We start from the raw sequence: 22,378 nt of genomic DNA on the forward strand, positions 1-22,378 counted from the left end.
CAGCACACTGATGGGTCTTGACTCTTTATCCAATTTGCCAGCCTGTGTCTTTTAATTGGAGCATTTAGCCCATTTACATTTAAGGTTTATATTGTAATGTGTGAATTTGATCCTGTCATTATGTTGTTAGCTGGCTGTTTTGCTTGGTAGTTGATGCAGTTTCTTCCTACCATCGATGGTCTTTACAATCTGGCATGTTTTTGCAGTGGTTGGTACCAGTTGTTCCTTTGCATGTTTAGTGCTTCCTTCAGGAGCTCTTGTAAGTCAGGCCTGGTGGTGACAAAGTCTCTCAGCATTTGTTTGTCTGTAAAGGATTTTATTTCTCCTTCACTTATGAAGCTTAGTTTGGCTGGATATCAAATTGTGGGTTGAAAATTATTTTCTTTAAGAATGTTGAATATTGGTGCCCACTCTCTTCTGGTGTGTAGAGTTTCTGCAGGGAGATCCGCTATTCCCTTTGTGGGTAACCCAACCTTTCTCTCTGGCTGCCCTTAACATTTTTTCCTTTATTTTAACTTTGGTGAATCTGACAGTTACGTGTCTTGGAGTTGCTCTTCTCGAGGAGTATCTTTGTGGCATTCTCTGTATTTCCTGAATTTGAATGTTGACCTGCCTTGCTAGGTTGGGGAAGTTCTCCTGGATAATATCCTGAAGAGTGTTTTCCAACTTGGTTTCATTCTCCCCATCACTCTCAGGTATACCAATCCAACATAGATTTGGTCTTTTCACATAGTCCCATATTTCTTGGAGGGTTTGTTCATTTCTTTTTATTCTTTTTTCTCTAAACTTCTTGCTTCATTTCATTCATTTGATCTTCAATCACTGATCCCCTTTCTTACACTTGATCGAATCGGCTACTGAAGCTTGTGCATGCATCACATAGTTCTCGTATCATGGTTTTCAGCTCCCTCAGGTCATTTATGGACTTCTTTAGACTGTTTATTCTAGTTAGCCATTCATCTAATCATTTTTCAAGGGTTTTAGCTTCTTTACTATGGGTTCAAACATCCTCTAGCTCGGAGAAGTTTGTTATTGGCAGTTGTCTGAAGCCTTCTTCTCTCAACTCGTCAAAGTCATTCTCCGTCCAGCTTTGTTCTGTTGCTGGCGAGGAGCTGTGTTCCTTTGGAGAAGAAGAGGAACTCCCATTTTTAGAATTTTCAGCTTTTCTGCTCTGGTTTCTCCCCATCTTTGTGGTTTTATCTACCTTTGGTCTTTGACGATGGTGACGTACAGATGGGGTTTTGGTGTGGATGTCCTTTCTGTTTGTTAGTTTTCCTTCTAACAGTCAGGACCCTCAGCTGCAGGTCTGTTGGAGTTTGCTGGAGGTCCACTCCAGACCCTATTTGTCTGGGTATCAGCAGCGGAGGCTGCAGAACAGCAAATATTGCACAATGGAAGATGTTGCTGCCTGATCGTTCCTCTGGAAGCTTTGTCTCAGAGGGGCACCCGGCTGTATGAGGTGTCAGTCAGCCCCTGCTGGGAGGTGTCTCCCAGTTAGGCTACTCAGATGTCAGGGACCCACTTGAGGAGGCAGTCTGTCTGTTCTCAGATCTTAAACTCTGTGCTGGGAAAACCACTACTCTCTTAAAAGTTGTCAGACAGGGACGTTTAAGTCTGCAGAAGTTTCTGCTGCCTTTTGTTCAGCTATGCCCGGCCCCCAGAAGTGGAGTCTACAGAGGCCGTTAGGCCTCCTTGAGCTGTGGTGGGCTCCACCCAGTTTAAGCTTCCTGACCGCTTTTTTTTTTTTTTTACCTACTCAAGCCTCAGCAATGATGGATTTCCCTCCCCCAGCCTCGCTGCCGCCTTGCAGTTCCATCTCAGACTGCTGTGCTTGCAGTGAGGGAGGCTCCATGGGCGTGGGAGCCTCCGAGCCACCCCCAGGATATAATCTCCTGGTGTGCCATTTGCTAAAGTCGTTGGAAAAGCGCAGTATTACGGTGGGAGCATCCTGATTTTCCAGGTATTGTCTGTCAAGGCTTCCCTTTGCTAGGAAAGGGAATTCCCTGACCCCTTGCACTTCCTGGATTTGGTGATGACCCTCCCTGCTGTATGAGCTGCACCCGCTGTCTGACAAGTCCCAGTGAGATGAACCTGATACCTCAGTTTGAAATGCAGAAATCACCTGTCTTCTGCGTTGCTCACACTGGGCGTGGCAGACTCCAGGTGTTCCTATTTGGCCATCTTGGAACCTCCCCTACAGTTTCTTTATGTGTATATGTATACCCATACTACTCTTGTTTTTTTCCTGGTAAAACGGAATGGTGCTACTTGTGTAGGTCTGTAACTTTTAAAATGCCTCCCCTACCTTCAAGAAGGTATCATGCTGTTGGGAAAAAAATTTCTGATTAATTAAACTTACCTATCTTTTATGTTATCTCCATTTATTTTCTTGTACTAACAACATTAACAATAGCCAAATTCAGAAGTGACTGATTTATTACGTGGAATGCCAATTTATTAATTTACTATGTGAGATTTATTTGGCATCATAGACATTGCTCATTTCCTTGGGGCATTACCTCATGGATGAGTTATTCAAGAGACTGAAGTATAGATAAGAAGGCTGATTGGTAAGCAGAGAATGAGAACAACGGCAAGGAGGTGTTCTAACAAGTTATTTCTTTCAAGCTAAGGTAGCTCGATTACTTGCTGTGGGGGCACTTTCAGTCTTGAAAAGTAGCATTAGTCATCAAAGTGATAGCCCTGAACATGGTTAGAGACTCACAGGGTGGGTTTCCTGTGGACTCCTGACCTGAACTGTGCATTGCCCACCACTCCATTTGAGATATCTGACCAGGCTATAATACATGAGAGAGGGTAGCTTATCACATTACCCTTTCTTTATGTGAGAAGAGGGTTGATTGAAATTTGAGAAGTTTCCAAATCTGCCTAATGAAGACATGGAAAACATCTTTGCTTCCACAGCAACTCATTTACAAGCACTCTTTTAAAGAGAGGCTCTGTGAAGATGGCTAATATATATAAAGGTGGTGACAAGTACAGTGTCTCCAGACGTTGCTAGATGTCATGTCTCCTGGTGGCCAAAATCATCCCCAGTTGAGAACTGGGGAACAGCAGTTTAGAACAGTGGTCCTCTGGTGGCACCAGGGACTGGTTTCATGGAAGACAATTTTTTTCACAGATCTCAGATCATCAGGCATTAGATTCTCATAAGGAGCACAAAACCTAAATCCCTCACATGCACAGTTCCCAGGAGGGTTTGCCTCCTATGAGAATGTAGTGCTGCAGCTGATCTAACAGGAGGTGGAGCTCAGGCGGTAATGCTTGCCCACCCATGACTTACTTCCTGCTGTGTGGCCTGGTTCCTAACAGGCCACAAATGGGTACTGGTCAGTGGCCTGGGCGTTGGGGACCCCTGGTTTAGAGAGAGACTGGTTTGAATGAAGAAAAGAGCTGGAGAGAGGAAAACCAGATGGGATATTGCATGGAAGTCAACTGAGAAGTGAGAGTTAAGGATATTAGTTCCTCAACAGTGGTGAAGGAGTATATAGGATTTGTCATTAATCGACCTGTCTTGGTCTCTACTTTCCCACTAATTATGAGACCTTTGATTTATTGCCTTACCTTTCTGATTGGGAATTAGTATGAGGATGAGATTAACCATATTACTATTGTTTTTAAAACTTGCATACTTATTTTGTATCAGTTATACTGGCATTTTACATGCATTATGGTGTATGTAAAAGTCTTCTGTAAATTATAAAATACTATAAAAAAAGTGTTATCTGATTTGCCTTTCTCTTTACTTCTCACCACTGCTTTTAACTCTTTAGATCTTTAAAACTACTGACAAATACAAAATCTACTTTCGGACCTTGTTTTATTTTGAGATGCCTCCCTTTACCACCTTGCCTGCTGTTTATTTTCTGAGCTACCAGAAGCCTCCCTCCAACCCCTTGCAATGGAAAGGACACTATCTTGTTGCTCTTTTTCCTTTTTGTTCTACCAAATTTGACCATGGTTATAAATACTTTCTAGGAATGATCACTTTTCTTTTATGCAAATATAGTTAGCAGGATTTTAAAGTTACATTAGGGATTAAAATATGGCATCATTTGTTTTGTAATGAGAATAAGTGAGAAAATTAGATTTATTAAATTGAAATAGACTTTGCAGGCAGATTTCTAGGTATGTATGTATTCCATATATTGAATAACACCATACAAATTTTTGGGAAATCTCGCTGGGAGACCCCAGTGAGGAACCTCACTTCTCTATCCAGGAAAATACCTGTTTATTTCTTGTTCTTTTGTTTTTCCTCCTTAAGTCAATTCTCTGTAGTAAATCAACTAAGTTTTTTATCCTTAACTATATTCACTTTAGTCTCCTGACATGTAGGAGGCACTCACATGTTTTTCTTTTTTTAATCTACTGAATGAGCAAAACTCAGATGTTATTTATGTTTTGTTTCAATTAAGGATGTCATCTGATATAATTTTCTCATTCTCCTCAAAGTACCATTTCACTTCCAATTTAATCCTCAATCTAAGTACTGTAGACTTTAGGGTTAAGAGAAGCCAATTTGAAGAGCCATCTGGAGATTGTGGAAATCATTTCTGAGTTTCTTAAAGAGAAAGCTTACCTTTCCAGTATGAGCTTATTGAAGAAAATGAAAAGGAGAAAATGAGAAAGGCAACATAAAGAGACATGGTCAGAGCAGGAATAATAAGGAAGGTACTTTTTGTCTGGAGGGGTGTTAGAGAAAAAGAAGAGTTTCGGTTTCTATTTGCCTCAGTTATCTCCTGCACAACATTTAAACAACATTCAAATTGGGACAATGTTGGGAGATGCCACTGGCCTTCTCATTGCTTCATCCTGCGGGCCTTTTCAGTTCAGATCTGCTTCACAGATGCCTCCCTTTACTACTGCCTGCTCTTTTTTATTTTCTGAGCTACCAGAATCCTCCCTCCAACCCCTTGCAATGGAATAGGACACTGTCTTGGTGCTCTTTTTCCTTTTTGTCCTACCAAATCTTACATAGACCCTTTCCATTTTGGAGGTCTTAAGGACTAACCACTCTGGGGAAACAGGCAGAGGTGAGAACAGCACTTTCCTGTCTGGGCTGGAATATTCTTTCCTTGACTATATTTTTCTAACTCTAGTTATCTCCTTTACAATATCCAGGAGTATCTTTGGCACCAGTACTTGGCAACTCTATGCTCCCCCATAGGCTGTTTTATAAAACTGCATTAATTAGCTGATTAATTGATTTATACCTTCTTATTCCAAAATCTGGTGTCAGGGATGCCTCTAGTCCATAGGGCATTTGGAGATACGAAATGGTGGACATACTTGATCTTTCAAGTATCCAAACTTGGTTCAATAAGAGGGCTAAACTGATCTTTTGGGTTAGAATGTCCCAGAGCTCAGACCTTAGATCTCTTTCTGTCTTTCCACTCATTTTTTAAAGGAGAGCATGTCCAGTACCATGGCTTTAAATACTACCTTTGTATTGTTGATGACTCCCAAATATACATCTGTAGTCCCCCATGAAGTTCAGACTCATTTCTGATTATGTACTAGATCTCTCCACTGGTATGTCCATAAATACTTTAAACTTAACATGTCAAAATCAAACTCTTTATTCTCCATAATCTACATTTGCTTTTCCTGTAGCATTCCCAATCACAGTAAACTGTTGCTCAGGTCAAAAATCTTTGAGTCTTTCTCTCATATGCCACATTCAATTTTTCAGCAAGTGCTAATAGATACTTTTTAAAATATATCTCAAGTCTGCCCACTTACCATTTCCTTCAGCATTACCATTCTAGTTCCAAGCCATCATCTTCTCTCACCTTGACCACTGCAATAGGCTCATAATGGTCTCCTTGCTTCACTTGCCCTGACCCCCTGCTTTCAAACATAAATTATATTATAGTTCTGTGCTGCTTAAAACTCAGTGACTTCCCATCAACAAGGTCTAACCTAACCTGGCCCTTGACTGCCTCTCTGTCTTCATCCTCTATGAATATCCCTTTCACTCACTCCCCTCCAGCCACACTGGCCTAGCTTTCTTCAATCAGCCTAGGAACATTCCCACCTCAGAGTTTTTGCAATTGCTCTTCTGTCTGCCTCGAACTCCTTTTCTCCAGATATTTATGTGGCTTGTTCTTTTACTTCATTTGGGTCTGTATTCAAATATTATTTCCTCAGAGAGGCTTATTTCTTTATTAGTCATCTTGCTTCAAGTAGCACCCTCCTAAATTTGCTCTATAGTTTTTATTGCTGTTGTACATTATATTAAAACTATTTGTTTTATTATCTGTGTCCACACTTGAATGCAGTCTCCATGAGGCCAGGCAGGGCAAGGGCATTGTCTGTTTTGTTCACTGCTATATTCTCAGCACTTGGAATAGTGCCTGACTCATATGATATACTATATATATATATAGTGGTAAATGAGTGAATTTATGAAAAAGTGGCTGCACTTATTCTTTGAGAAGGATTGTGAAGGAATGTCCAACCTCAACAGTGGATCCATAGTCTCCAAATCACTGCTCCTGCCTCCATGCATAGATCAGTTATCTAACCAATGTATGCATGCTTTTGGCTCCATGACACTCACCCCTCTGAATCTTTTCTGGCATCAGGTCCCTCATTTACTTCATCTCACAGGCTGTACTTTCCTTCTTCATCCCATAAAAGTGGGTTTTTAAAAGAATTTTATAACAAATGCTCATACATAGAAAAGCAGTTTTGTTAGGATATGAGAGTTATTTCATGACAGCAGTGGTGAGAACAGAAAACAAGGTAAAAGAAATTAGACACTTGGAAAAATTTCCAGAGTTCTGAAGGAACTTGCAAATATTTTGGAGAGAATATCTTTGTGAAATCATAACAAATGGAAAAGGCAACAAAAGATTGCATTTTTTACTAGTTATAACTCACCTGAGTGTCACACGTCTAACATTCAGTCCAACCTGAGTTACAAGGTTTTTAAAAAGACAAAATGTCTTTAAAAGGACAGAGTTGGTAGGCCAGGCGCGGTGGCTCAAGCCTGTAATCCCAGCACTTTGGGAGGCCGAGACGGGTGGATCACGAGGTCAGATCGAGACCATCCTGGCTAACATGGTGAAACCCCGTCTCTACTAAAAAATACAAAAAACTAGCCAGGCGAGGTGGCGGGCACCTGTAGTCCCAGCTACTCGGGAGGCTGAGGCAGGAGAATGGTGTAAACCCAGGAGGCGGAGCTTGCAGTGAGCTGAGATCCGGCCACTGCACTCCAGCCTGGGCAGCAGAGCGAGACTCCGTCTCAAAAAAAAAAAAAAAGACAGAGTTGGTTAACAATGTGGTGAGGATATTTGTTATTTGATGTGGGATTCAAAGGGGTGAGTGTCATGGAGCCAAGAGCATGCATACGTTGGTTAGATAACTAATCTATGCCTGGAGGCAGGAGCAGTGATTTGGAGACTATAGACAGCATCCTACAATTAATGGTTGAATAATAATAATAATTGCAAATACTATGTGCTAGGCATTATTCTAAATGTTTTTTTTGTAAGAAGCTATTTAATCTTCATTCTATGAAGTAGATACTATCACGTTTATTTTCAGATGAGGAAATAAAAGGACAGAGAGGTTAAATTACACTGTCAATGTCACACAGCTAGTAACAAGTAGCCAATACTGGTTTTATTCTGATTTCAGAGTCTGTGTTCTTAACCACTGTATTACTATCCTTGAATATTTGAGGTGGGTGCTACTGAAAATAATTGGGGTGACCGTCAAAGTTGTAGGGAGTCAGTTGTATCCTTAGCCTCAATCTCAAGAGTCACCACCTCCTTTTTAGTTCTCTGAGTCTACCCACTATATATCTCTATCATAGGTCTGGTAAACTGGCACTTTATTAGTTATTTGCTTTGATCTCAATCTTTTTCTGTTAACCTACTTTATTTAAGCTACTTTAAGAATTATATTTGATTTCTTTTTGAGCCCTTTAATTTAATGCTTGCCATATAATGAATATTCAGTTTTGCTGAATTAAAAAAATGAATGAAGGTTCTTTAAGTTGATTACAACTGACCCATGGTAGAACAGTTTTCCTGTGAAGTAGTGAGCTCCTGATCACTGGCAATATTCAAGCATGGGCTAGATGCTTGAAGGGATGCTGCAGAAGGAACATCCATGTCATATGGAAATGGAAAATTAGACCAAGTTTTTTTTTTTTTTTTTTTGTAACTCTGAATTATCTGATGTTCCATTGAGTTAGTTGTGATTCTTTCTCCAAACATTTGTTGAGTACCTGCTGTATTCCTGACACTACAAAGATAAATGTGGCCAAGCCAACATACATAAGGAGCTGGTAGTCAATGAGTAATTAGGAAAAGAAGTGCTTAAGAGTATAGGTGTAAAGCTTTAGTAGATAAAAATAAATAGAAAAGGATAGATTTTAGAGATGTTTTGAATAAAGGTGGAAGGGGGAGAAGTAGATATGAAAGATGTGCCTAAAGTTGCCTGTCTGAGAATGAATTTGGGGAGTTAAGACCACATGCTGTGTTGTTATGGGGGGATTCTTCAAAAGGGAAATATCACTATTAGCCATTAAGGTATGTGGTAGGGCTGGGTGTAATTCAGTAGATATTAATTTGTGAAGCGTTGTAAATTTCTTAAAACAAATGTGCCTTCTCTTAGTAGTCTCCAAGACCCACAAAGATGATTAAGTACCCTTCCCCCCACTCTCTGCCCCTGTAGAGGTATTAATGCAAAATGGAATAATCTGTTAAGTCAAATAAAGGTTAGTTTTCTGGTGACTAGGACAAGAGTTCTAACAGAAATGCAAAGTGATTCTTCAGTTTCTTTTCTGAATCATGTGCCTGGAATCTGTTAGGCAGTGAGGAATGGTGGTCTGTCTTTATATTACCCTGGTCCCTCATGCTGCTTATCTTTCACACATGTCCAAATATGTCTCAACACAGAATCATCCTCTCTAGCTGGGACATGATGCCTAGGTGGGTGGGGGATTCCCCTGTTTTGTTTAAAATCAAAGTTGTCTTTGAATTTGGCTAGCATGTTTGTGATTAGTTTACTGACAATTGGTTTTTTTCTTCTTATACCATATGTTATTCCATGATTCATCAGCTTTGAGTCTGTTGCCTTGAAGGTGAAACAATTTCTTCCAATGTTGATATTTCATAATCTCATAGATAACAAGCATACGCATATGCATAGTCCTTTCAGAAGTTTTAAACATTTGGAGATGAATGAATTATGCTGCCACAAATAGAAAGGAGCAGTATAAAATTATAATGGTGATATCCAGTCATCTTTTGTTGTGTGGTTTTGTGAACACTGATATTGATAAAGCCTGGATGCTCTACTATATTCCTTTATCTCTCCTTGTGAAATTGTTTCTGATATGTATTTGTTTATGATTTTAAAAATTTAACATTTTACTTAATTGCTTTGATTTACATGTATTTTAATATTTTAGACTGACAAGATCTTTATTTTTAGAAGTAGTGTTTAACTTCCAAATAAATGCATAACATTAGCTGTTTATATTGTAATAGTGGCATATCTTCTATATTTAATGTGTAGCAATGACTATTCAAACCTCAAGAAATGTTTTATAATAGTAATTTTTCAAAATATCTCAATAGAATACATTACATTTTCTGAATCCAAAACAAAGCAGTTATTTCAGCTTATGTGCTTTCTAAGTATTTAGAAGATTAGATTTCTAATAAACATGGACTAAATTAGGTGTCTCCATGTAGCTTTAATCAGTGCACTTATTGTGTTGCATCTTTTAGCCACCTTTCTCTTTTTACCACAATGTCAATAATTGTTTTTCAGTGAAGAAAATTCTTTATAATTTCATAGTGTAGACGCATGTGTAAAATATCTGTATAAGTTGTACATTTGGAGAGAGGTTTTTTAAAGATTCTAAATCACAGCATGTCTTCCTTCTCATCTCCCCCGCTTACCTGGTTTTAGCTCCTCTTTGGTTCAGGTGTGCTGGTGTCTCTAAGCCTTTCTGGGCTGCAGCTGGAGAAAGTGGTGATTGACAGAAGCCTGGTGGGGAAGCTCATCTCAGACACCATCAGTGATGGTAATTACCCCCATGTGCAAATCAATTGCCTACATTAACAGTGGGGCAGGAGAAATAGTATGTCAACAGGTAGACTAATTATTACCACCGGGGACTTGCAAACAAAACAAGTAATTGCTTGTAATAGCATACTTACACCCCCTGGGACCAATATAAGTTTTGACTAATATTTAATATCAAAGTTTTTTTTCTTCTTGTCAAGTGTTAAGCTTATGTTCTGAGTTGTTTTTTACTTTTTCCTTAAAAGAAGTGAGGATTGTTTTCAGAATAGGGTTTTGTTTTCATTCTTTCAAAGTTAGTTCTCTAGAACTGGTACTTCAAATATATATTTCATTTCCAGATGAATTTTGAATAAATAACACAAATATACCAACACAGCCACCAGTAAACAGTTGATGCTTTGGCTCTCATAGGAAGATTCTTTGTTACTAAAATCTTATGAATACTAACTTTTGAGAGATTTTGGGCTATATTTTCTAAATAGTAAAGATCAATGCCTAATATACTGGATAATCAGGTCCTTTTAAGTGATATCACAATCAGTCTGTAATTGGTACAAAGCACATAAGAAAAAGATATTAAGCCAGTTATTGAATAGGAAGGATACTGGTATTTACTGAGCCAAAAGGCTCTATATGCTGGGTTCCTAACCTACCTATTTAATACAAGAAAACAATTGTATAAGGTATAGTTTTTTTCATTTTTACACATAAGGAAACTGAAGCTGAGCTACTAAGGAACATGTCCAGAGTCATATAGCTAGAAAGTGACTGAGATGAGATTTGAATACAGGTTCTGGCTGCGAAGCCCATTTTCTTTTCACTATACTGTGCTGACTCCTGAATTTTTAAAGATTATATTCTTTTTTTCCAAGGTAAAAAGGTTGAGAAACATTGTATTATCACGATAGATTGAAAATGGTCAGTATCTTAAATTTAGTAATCAAAGGAAGTGTGTCCTAGTGGAAAGGACAGAGGTGAGAATAAAGAAATCGTCCGTCTGCTGTGTTCTCTCACTAGCTACCTCTGAATAAATCAGACACAATCACGTCATCTTGAAGAAAAGAACTCTGCAGGATGGCCATAATTAGCAACATTACTGATAGTAATAAGCTGGGGGTAGGATTGTAAGCATGCCATTTCCCCTTCCTTACAGGAGTAAGGTGCTGAGGAAGCTTCCCTGTAGAAGAGGTTCCATTTTCATATGTCTAATTATTGACCCCTTCGTTGGTACTGCAAATAAAATACTGGCTGTGATGATTTTGTTATATTGATGCTCCTCAATGAGAAATAAAAGGAGACTTTTCAGCATAATTTGTGTCTTTGAGTTATCCCTTTTCACATATTTCTTTTATTTGTACCCAAAATAATACACTCTCATGGGAACATGGTAACAATGTGATTTCTTGGCAGTTCTCCAGATTCTCTTGTAATTGTGTAGATCCACTTTTGGTCACTGTTTGCATGGTCAGGGGTGTGAAAGTAAAGGAAAATGTATAAAACATGTAATAATTTCTTTATACTAGGAACAATGCAAAGCATTTCTCAAATTCCTGTAACATGTTTTTATCAATAATTTTATGTAACATCAATAGCCCTTTATATAATCCACAAATATTAGTTATTTACCTACTTGTGTGCTTAATGACAAAGCTGTAGAAATTGCTAATTTTCATTATTAAATATTAATTTATGTAATGTACATATTTGGTATAATATGCTTTATTTCATCCAGCTTGTATACCCCTAAAAGAAGACTCATTGATGAAAATTTTTTAAATAAAGAGACTGGTTGAGAACACTGATCAGTATCCCCTAATAAATCCACTTTATCCTCAGATGGTTTCTATCATATAAACATAGGATTAAAGTCTTAGCACGAATAAAATGGAATGTTTTCATCTCTACATTCAGGTGTGAAATAGTTTTTTAAAAATACCTTTATAGCCCTGGTTCTAAATACATCTCATCCGGTGGTGGTCCCCAAACATCAGTGTATATAGAAATAGTCATAGAAAAAAAAACATACATGATTAGATTGATAATTATTGTTTATTCCTAATATCTTTAATATTTTTATAAAATGCTATAATCAGGAGACTTTAGTGATTTCAATTAATATGTATGTTTGAAAATAGCTTTTGTAACATTTCAGTGGGAAAATCTATCCATTATTTTATTCTAACTTGGTATTATCTAATTATGGTTTTTAGCTCTTCTCACAGACAGTTTTATCATCTTATCATTTTTGGCACAAAACAAGCTATGTTTTATTCAGTTTACCAAGAAGATGGATTCTTCTGATGTAAACAAAAGACTGGAAAAACTCTCAGCCTTGGATTATAAGGTAGATATTTTGATTTATGTAGTCATATTATTAATTATTAAGGTATATGAAAGTATCTCATAAGTTGGTATGCTGCTCATTATTCTTAAACATTCTGGATTTCAGAAACACTGGAAATATTACAGGATTAAGCTTAATTAACTGCAAACAGTGGCCATTCTAAGTTTTCTTTTATACTCTCACTATAGGGGGATGTCTAACAGTGGCATGTTTGGAGCAATTTATATAGTATTTATAGACGTCAAAGACAGATAATAGAGGCAAGTTACACTTTGAAAATGGTTTTCGTGCTAGTGGTAGTATATATACCATTCTCATTTTCCCCTAAGACCCCATATCATCTTTCTAGGGTAGGATAGCTGCTCCGGTTTCCACTTCACAAGAAAAGAAAGAAAGAAGAAGGCACTTTCAAAGGTTAATAGAAAAGTGTAATAAATAAGGAGGGGGAAGAACCCTCCCCTTCCAACTATAACTGGACAAAATGCAAAAAGAAATCTCCTTCATGTGTTAGTATCTCTCCCTTCACTAACTCCTGGTAATTTGTTTCCTTCCTGTATCAGGGGCTTTACATCTGTTAAGGCAGAATTCTTATTTTAAGTGATGTGTTTCAGTTTTGCCACATTACATTTTAACTGCTGGGAAGGCATATTCTCTGCTAGGATGAGTATCTAATACATTTTCCAGGCTGTTTCAGTTCAAGGCCTCTTTTCAGCAGTGACTTGTGTTTGCAAGATTGATCCAACCTCTGTGATGTGGATTTGAGACAGTTCACTGTTCACTGGGAACAGAGCTGATACACAGCTTCCTTAAAAAAGATGCACACTTATGCCATACCTGGAGCATCTACAGCAAGAGCAAAGAGTTTGAGAAGCTAGCTCTGTAGCTTGAGATGTGTGTGTGTTTTTGGCAAACTAGTATTTAACCTAACCCTTTGCCTTTTGGGATTATTACTTATGAATGAGATGGTGGTAGTGTGGGAGGATTTAGTTTTATTTAGTAGAAACATTTATTCTGAAAAAAAGATTTTTAATGTAGAATAAAATAAATGAGTTTTCATTGTGGTAATAAACTACCATCTAGTTTTGTTTGCCAGCTTTGTGAAACTTCTGTAAAACCTTAATATAGATTTTTTAAAACTGGCAATTAGTGCTACCTATTATATGTGGTTAGCCAAAACAAAAATAGTATTAGCATTCTTAAAAGGATGTTAGTTCTAGAACGGCTAACTCCAGATTTACTTGAAATACTGTTTACTTACTAAAATTGATCGGTCTTTAAAATGCACTAGTGTGCATTAACTCAAACCATTTAAAGTAACTGTATATAAAATTTTGGATGACTAGTTTCTTTATCTTAGGGGTGATAGCTTGATAAAATCTTCTCAACTGAAGAGTAGTAGCTACCTGAGAACAGAGAGAAACTGTAAAGATGTCATCTTTTCTTATGAAAAGATGTGGAAAACAGATCTAGCATTTGGGTCCTTAAACCTTAAGTAAGGGAATTACTTACTTGCTTATTTGAATATGCCTTTGGATTTAGGAAAATAGGAACATTGGCACTCCATGTCATTTCTATACATTAGAGAAGTAATCTGTTTCCCTTTGGAAAGCTCATTAATTTCATTTCCTGGTTTAATATTTTAAAATATATTTTAATATTTGGTCAAATCTGCTATTTGTCCATTGGAAGGATATTTTAAGAAATTTGTTTATTTTACATTCCCTCTTGGTCATCATGACAGAGTACTGATAATATTAAACTCATAGGAAACATGAAATATCCTAACATTTCATAACGTAAGTGATTTGCATTATGTGACAACTAAAAATGTCAGTCACTCATTGTAACTCAATTTCGTCATCTAGAAATTCATAGGTAACATACTTATGCGGCAAATCAGATGTCAAAATAATGTATATGTATTTTTAAGTACTTAGCAATTTCATTGTGGTATTTATCTCAAATAAGAAGACTTAAAACAATGATATTGAGAGCTTAAATATAAGAAATTATACTTAATAGTATAAAGTACATCTGTGTTGTCTGTCATTGCCCATTTGGATTTTAAAACAAGGAAGTGGTATAGAGTATTGTACTTTTGCTTTTCTTTACAGCTGTACCATAGTTTAATTCTTTCAGATTGACATAATTTTGGCAAAGAAAATTGCAGGGTAAACATCCTTAAACTATTGACCTTTAACAAGTTTTCCTGTCTACATCTGAAAAATCCGATTCAATTTATTTAAAGTGAAGGGACACTGCGAGGAGTTAAATGTTTACCGTGAGAGAACAACACTGGTAATTACTTTGATTTCGGTTCCTTTTGATGTGCATTCAGAGGATGAAGAGGTCAATAATATTATGGCCATGCAAATAGAAAAGGGTTCCTTTTGACCATCTTGAAAAAAAATAGCAGAGGATTATTAAAGCATTAACCTTGGTTTTAATGGCCTTGGTTGAGTGGTGAGATCACAATTTGGATGAGCCTGATTATTTACTAAATACAATACATAAATGCAACGGGTTCTTAACACCCATTGCACTCTGGCATTATCGCATTACTGCCATCCTTTGTTGCCTTGCAGACAGGAATATGAAAGCAATCTGTCATGTAGTGAGACTGGCTCCAGAAGCATTTCTCTGATAAGAAGACCCCCTGCCCTTTGCTAGTGTCTGGTCCAGTAGGCTTAGCCATGCGCTTAATCCCCAGAAAGTGGTTCGATTATTGCTGACCAGCAATGGCAAGATAGTTTTTTTTTTTTCTTCCAAGCTATCAACCTTCCATTAATTCCTTAAGCAGAAATACGGTGCAATCTATATTTCCTTGGCATGTGTCACACAGATGGTGCCGTGCTTATGTTTTCAAATAACCATGTTCCAAAATAACATAGTTTGAATAATAAATTATACAAATCCTGCCTAAGAAAGAGAAGCATAATTCTCAGAAGCTGCATAAACTTTTATGCATGATGCTATGGCTTATCCCTTTTATGCAGAATATATGTGTATATGTCGCATATATTCTTTAAAGAGATATTTGCCTCAAGTTGTTTTTCCTTTTTTTGTTGTCAGTCATTGTTAACATGTTATGTCTTAAACAGTAGTGAGACACTCTTGGTCAGCAGTACTGAACTTGTCATTTTATACAGCTGGTCCTAAATCCTATGTGTAGGTCGATGCTGTCAAGCAACCATGACTGTACATTTTGGTATTGATTGAAATTGCTACATTCAATTCCTTCCTAACTCACATTTCTTCTTTTCCTTCCTTTGCTAAAAATGGGGAGAATTTTGAACATATGTCTTTTTTATATATGTGTCAGAAGAATTTGGTAAATTCTGACACCTTCTTAAGCACATGTTTAACATGCATATTTACTTGCATGTAACTACATTTCCAGATGCTTTAATTTTTGTAATACTTGAGGATTTTGCATCTTTTAAAGAAATGTTTCATGTATGCTTTTTTTTTTAATCATTAGATTTTCTATTATGAAATACCTGGCCCAATAAACAAGACAACAGAGCGACATCTAGCTATCAACTGTGTTCATGATAGAGTTGTTTGCTGGTGGCCACTGGTCAATGATGATGCTTGGCCTTGGGCCCCCATTTCTTCTGAGAAGGACAGAGCCAATCTACTCCTCCTGGGTTATGCTCAAGGAAGACTAGAGGTAAATCTAAAACAAATATGTACATTTTAATAAAGTGTAAATAAAATAGGATTATTAGATTTTCTATTCTGAAATAAATGTGAATTATTTTTTACCTATAATTTGTTTTTTCAAATATTCAAAAAAGGAAATTACATATGAAATGAGATCCTAAAAAGTATCGTATCTAGAAGATACCCAGACAATTCGAGGGCTGGCTAGAATAGTATAGTAATTAAGAGTCTAGGCTTCCAGGTTCAAATGCTAGCTCTGCCACTATGTAACTTCCTGTCCTTGCCCAAGTTACTAATTTGTATGTGCTATAGTTTCATTATTTGAAAAATATGGTTAGTGATGATAAATGAGTTAATACATGCATTTAGGGCAATATCAATATATAGTAAGCCCTGATTCACTGTTCACTATTATGACTCTTGTTATTATCATTATTAGTTCTATTGTTACTGTTTACTCATGATATCATGCCTGTGAAAGCTTTTATTACCACTTACTCTCTTCAAACCTCTGTCAATTAACAAACATTAGTTAAATGTCTATACTGTGTAAGTCCCTGTCGTGCCAGACCACATTTGGGGCAAGGATATGTAAGGAGAGCTATAGATTATAAGGTGAGGACAGTATCCTCTATCAATTCATGATAATGGTTTGATCATTCATTCATATATGTGAACCTATGTGTATTTTCAGTTTGTACTAGTACTTTGGTTACAAAATTCTCTGTTTTTGCTGTATTATAACTGTAAAAAACAAGCTCCCTCTCCCCCACTCTTCTTATGTAGGTAAAATAGTATGTTCCTGTATTTGCCTCTAAATCAATTATCTTTTAGACTTTTAAGGAGTATTTCCCAGAGTCAGCATTTGAGATAAGATGAGTAAGTTTAAGTTTTCTCTATCCCTACGTACCTCTCCGGGTTTTATAAACTTTCAGGCTGTCTTTTTAAGACCGAAGAGTCCTAAAATTTGATGTGTAATATATATATATGTATGTATGTATATATGTCTTCTGTAAAAATCCTCTTAATCACCTATAGATTTTTTAGTTTCCTTTTTCTAGAACTTTTCTAATTCTGTTACAGTGACTAAAATCACTTGTAGTGATAAAGGTGTGGATTTTATGAGGCTAAATAAGTGCTGTATTCCTACTCACTTCCTGTTCATGACCAGTATTTTCTTGATCTTGAGTTCAGAAGTTCATTGAGTAAAAGACTTTGTTAAAATGACTTAATGTAATTAAGATAATTAGAATTCAATTAAATGGGTGTCTTATAATAAAAGTAAAAATAATTAAATTAGCTTTTAGTTATATATTTTACAAATTACTTTTCTTTGAAATGAGTCCTTATATGAAATTAGGACTGTCCTAAAAGGATATACATAGTCTACATACCTCATTGCCTGGTGTCATCTAGATCATGGACTTTGGACTTTGTTCAACAAACTTGGGGTTGCCTGTTGATTGCACCATATACTAACTATGTCACCTTAATCAAGTTTACTGCCTCTAAACTTCTGCCTGCTTCTAGCTAATTCTGTGTTCTGTGGCTGAGTAGATCACCTACCCTGTCTGACTTTAGTTTTCTTACTTTTAAAACAATAGATTTAATTCAGATAGGTCACCTCTAGGTCTTTTACAGCTCTAAAAAGTGCTTCTATGGATCCCGAAGCACAGATCTGATTTAGACATTGCCTGCCCAAAATTCTTCTGTAGATGCTAAAACCAAACTCAGCCTCAGCACTAAAAAACCTACCCTGATTGAGCTTGGCCTACCTTTCCAGTGTTGTTTCCTTCCATGTCTTAGTCAAATGAATTTACTTGCTGACTCATTATTTCCTACCTCTGCATGTGCACATTAATGGTATTTCTACTTGAAATAGCCATATCATTTAGCAATTACTGAACATGACCATGGGGTAAGCACTGTATTTCATACTAGGGGATATGAATAAGAAACTGTCCCTGCCTTCAAGGATCTTAGTGTCTGCCAGTAAGAGACAAATATGAAAATGTGTAAGTGCATTAAAGTGTTAATGGTGCTGTGGGTAGAGTATGTGTAAGCTATAGTGGGACCCAATGAAAAGTGGTGATCAATTCTACTTAGATGTTAAGTAGAGAAAATTGAAGAGGCTTCCCAATGTGCTTCAATATGAGCTTGGCACACAGTTTTACTTTTTTTATTATCCTTTATTATCTAACCTTTCTAGAGTTGATATCAAAGTTTTACTAGCTCTGTGGAACAATCTGGCTAGCTTTTTCCTTTTCTCGTCTCTGTAACAGTACCAAAAGGAATTGATACTTGAAAGTTTGGTAAAACTTACCTGTAAAACTTCCTGGGTGTGATATCTTTCAAGGAGGGTAGATTTTTTTTGTTATTGATTCCATTTTAAAGGGTTTTTTTTCCTTTTGTTTCCATAATTGGTGTTTCTAGAAAATTATTCATTTTATGTATTTGAATATTTTTTCATAAAGTTGTATGCAAATTTGTACATGATTCTTTATTCACCACTGATTGTATAATTTCCTCCCTTTTGATCTTATTAAGATATATAATTCATTTTTTGTCAAGAGCTTTTGTTTTAGGAATTGGCCCTTTCAGTTATTCTATCTACTGGTAAAATTTGTAAAGATTTCTTTTTTAGAGCTTCATGTGAAATTCATTATGCAAAAGTATAATCTTGTAGAAGAAATGTCTAGGGCACTAATTGTTTTCTTCTGTGTGTGTGAAGCCATAATCTTTAAATATGAAGTAGAGATTTTTTTTTAGAATATCAGGAACCGAAAGTACCAGTTTATTAAAGTAGTATTCAGGCATATTCCTTTAATTTTTTTTTTTCAGTAGCAGCCAAGGGACTTCTTGGACTAATCATCAGAATAAAAATAGAATATGCTCTTAAATCCTAAAATTCAAACTAAAAAATTAGCAGCCTTGTAGAGAAGAAATTTAATCATTGGATCTATTGAACTATAGAATTTTAAAAGCATTTTCATCTAGGTTCAATCAGAAAAGATAATAGCTTTTATTTGGACAATGGCAGGATCCTAGAGCAGTAGTTCCTAGCTTTGACAACACATTAAAATCACCTACAGGGCTTTTAAAAGAGGCCCACCCAGAGCAGTTACATCAGAATCTCTGGAGGGGAGGGAGTATCAGTATCTTTTATGGGTTCCCTAGGCGATTCTCATGTGCATCCAAGTTGAGAAACACTGCTATACAGCAAACTTAAAAAATGTTTCTAAGCCATCTTTTTTACATAACAGACCATGAAAAGGATAAAGCCCATATACTGAACCAAATGAGAGTTTTAACAGTAGATTCTAAGTAGAAAATTGGCTTACCAAGCAGCTAAAAACAAAACAAAACAAAACAAACAAAGGAAACACAGAAATACACTCTCCGTGACTGAATTATGTGACTTTCAGAGGAGAAACATTTTAAAATTATTTTATGGATATTAGAAAACTGCTGGTCTAATTTCACACCACAGAACTCTAAGCAACAGTCCATATCTTTTTTTTTTTTTAAGATGAGTCTCGCTTTGTCTCCAGGCTGGATTTCAAGATCTTGGCTCGCTGCAATCTCTGCCTCCCAGGTTCAAGTGATTATCCTGCCTCAGCCTCCCAAGTAGCTGAGACTACAGGAATGCACCACCACACCCAGCTAATTTTTGTATTTTTAGTAGAGGCAGGGTTTCAACATGTTGGCCAGGATGGTCTCGATATCTTGACCTCGTGATCTGCCTGCCTCGGCCTCCCAAAGTGCTGGGATTACAGGTGTGAGCCACTGTGCCCAGCCCAGCAGTCCATATCTTAATTAGAAGAACACAACAGAGAGAATTATGTAGTTTAAGAAAAACTTCTTTTGAAAAATATACAGTAAATAGTACAGAAAAAAATTTTATCAGTAAATTCATTTAAAATATTAATATATCTTAATGTTCTATATGTAGATTATCACATATAACATGGTAGTTGTTTTCATTTGAATTTCCACATACTCTTTTTGTTTTATTTTTCAACTTATTTTAGAATTGGGAGGTACTTGTGCAGGCTTGTTACAAAGGTATATTGCAGGTGGTTGTGTTTTGGGGTATGATTGAAACCATCACCCAGGTACTGAGCATAGTACCCAGTAGGTAGTTTTTAGTCCTTGTCCTCCTCCCTCTTTCCCTGCTCTATTAGTCCCCACTGTGTATTGTTCCCCTCTTTATGTCCGTGTATAACCAGTGTTTAGCTCCCACTTATAAGTGAGAACTGTTGTATTTACTTTTCTGTCCCTGCATTAATTCACTTAGGATAATGGCCTCCAGCTGTATCCCTGTTGCTGCAAAGGACAGACTTTCGTTCTTTTTTATGGCTGCATTGTATTTCATGGTGTGTGTGTGTGTGTATGTGTGTGTATATCACATTTTCTTTAGACAGTCCACCATTCGATGGGCACCTGGGTGGATTCCATGATTTTGCTATTGTGAATAGCACTGCAATGAATTTACAGTTGCATATGTCCTTTTGGTAGAATGATTTATTTTCTTTTCGGTGTATACCCAGTAATAGGATGGCTGGGTCGAATGGTAGTTCAACTCTTAGTTCTTTGAGAAATTTCCAGACTGCACTCCACAGTGGCTGGACTAATTTACATACCCACCAACAGTGTGTAAGTATCCCCTTTTTTCTGCAGCGTCACCAATTTCTGGTATTTTTTGACTTTTTAATGAAAGCTATTCTAACTGGTGTTAGATGGTATCTCATTTTGGTTTTGATTTCCATTTCTCTGATGATTAGTGATCATGAGCATTCTTTCATATGTTTGTTGGTGATTTGTATGTCTTTTGAGAAATTCATTTCCTTTGCCTACTTTTTATAGAGGTGGTTTTTTGCTTTTTGATTTGTTTATGTTCCTTATAGATAGTATGTATTAGACCTTTGTTGGATGCACAGTTTACAAATATTTTCTCTCATTCTGTAGGTTGTCTGTTTACTCTTTTTATAGTTTCTCTTGCTGTGTAGAAGCTCTTTAGTTTAATTAGGCCCCACTTAATTTGTGTTTTTCTTGCATTTGCTTTTGAGGACTTTACCATAAATTCTTTGCTAAGACTGATATTGAGAAGGGTATTTTCCTAGGTTTCCTTGTCGTATATTTATAGTTTGAGGTCTTACATTTAAGTTTTTAAAATGAATTAATTTCTGTTTAATTTAATTTAATCATGAATTAATTTTTATTTCTGCTGATAGGTAGGGTTCCAGTTTCATTCTTCTGCACATGAATAGCCAGCTATCCTAACACTATTTATTGAATAGAGAGTATTTTCCCCATTGCTTATTTTTTTCAAGTTTGTTGAAGATCAAGATGGTTGTAGGTGTGTGACTTTTTTTCTGGGTTCTCTATTCTGTTCCATCTCTAGGTTGCTTTGGGAATTATGGCCATTTTAACAAGAATGATTCTTCCAATTTCTGAGCATGGAATGTTTTTCCATTTATTTGTGTTGTCTCTGATTTCTTTCAACAGTATTTTGTAGTTCTTATTGCAGATATCTTTTACCTCCCTAGTTAGCTCTCTTCCTAGGCATTTTATTCTTTTTGTGGCTATTGTGAATGGGATTGCATTCTTGATTTGGACATTATTGGTGTAGAAAAATCTTGCATGATTACCCTGGCAAGGACTTCCAGTACTATATTGAATAGGAATGGTGAGAGTGGGCATCCTTGTCTTGTCCCAGTTTTCAAGGAGAATGCTCCCAACTTTTGCTCATTCAGTATGATGTTGGCTGTGGGTTTGAAATAGATGGCTTTTATTATGTTGACGTATGTTCCTCGACACCTATTTTGTTGGGGGTTGTCAAAGGATGTTGGATTTTACCGGAAGCCTTTTCTGCATCTATTGATATAATCGTGTGGTTTTTGTCTTTAGTTCTATTTATGTGATAAATCACATTTATTGATTTGTGTATGTTGAACCAACCTTGCATCCCATGGATAAAACCCACTTGATTGTGGTGAATTAACTTTTTGATGTGCTGCTGGATTTGGTTTGCTAGGGTTTTGTTGAAGATTTTTACATCTATGTTCATTAGGGATATTGGCCTGAAGTTTTCTTTTTTTGTTGTGTCTCTGCCAGATTTTGGTATCGGGATGATGCTGGCTTCATGGAATGAGTTAGGGAGGAGTCCCTCCTCCTCGATTTTTTTTTTTTTTTTTTGAATAGTTTCAGTAGGATTGGTAGCAGTTCTTCTTTTACGTCTGGTAGAATTTGGCTGTGAATCCATCTGGTCCAGGGCTCTTTTGGTTGGTAGGA

At 36.6% G+C, this 22,378-nt stretch overlaps 1 protein-coding gene across 1 annotated transcript in view; it reads left to right on the forward strand.

Annotated features, from left to right (window-relative positions):
* WDPCP (WD repeat containing planar cell polarity effector) overlaps window positions 1-22,378 on the forward strand; it is a 202,988-nt gene that overhangs the window by 135,465 nt on the left and 45,145 nt on the right. Inside the window, exons 8-10 of the mRNA XM_017854918.1 lie at window positions 9,958-10,072; window positions 12,285-12,418; window positions 15,900-16,091. Of these exons, the coding sequence (XP_017710407.1) occupies window positions 9,958-10,072; window positions 12,285-12,418; window positions 15,900-16,091 (441 nt within the window). The remainder of the gene's footprint in view (window positions 1-9,957; window positions 10,073-12,284; window positions 12,419-15,899; window positions 16,092-22,378) is intronic.

The sequence above is a fragment of the Rhinopithecus bieti genome, unplaced genomic scaffold (genome assembly GCF_001698545.2).
Source record: "Rhinopithecus bieti isolate Rb0 unplaced genomic scaffold, ASM169854v2 scaffold_36840, whole genome shotgun sequence".
Classification (NCBI taxonomy): Eukaryota; Metazoa; Chordata; class Mammalia; order Primates; family Cercopithecidae; genus Rhinopithecus; species Rhinopithecus bieti.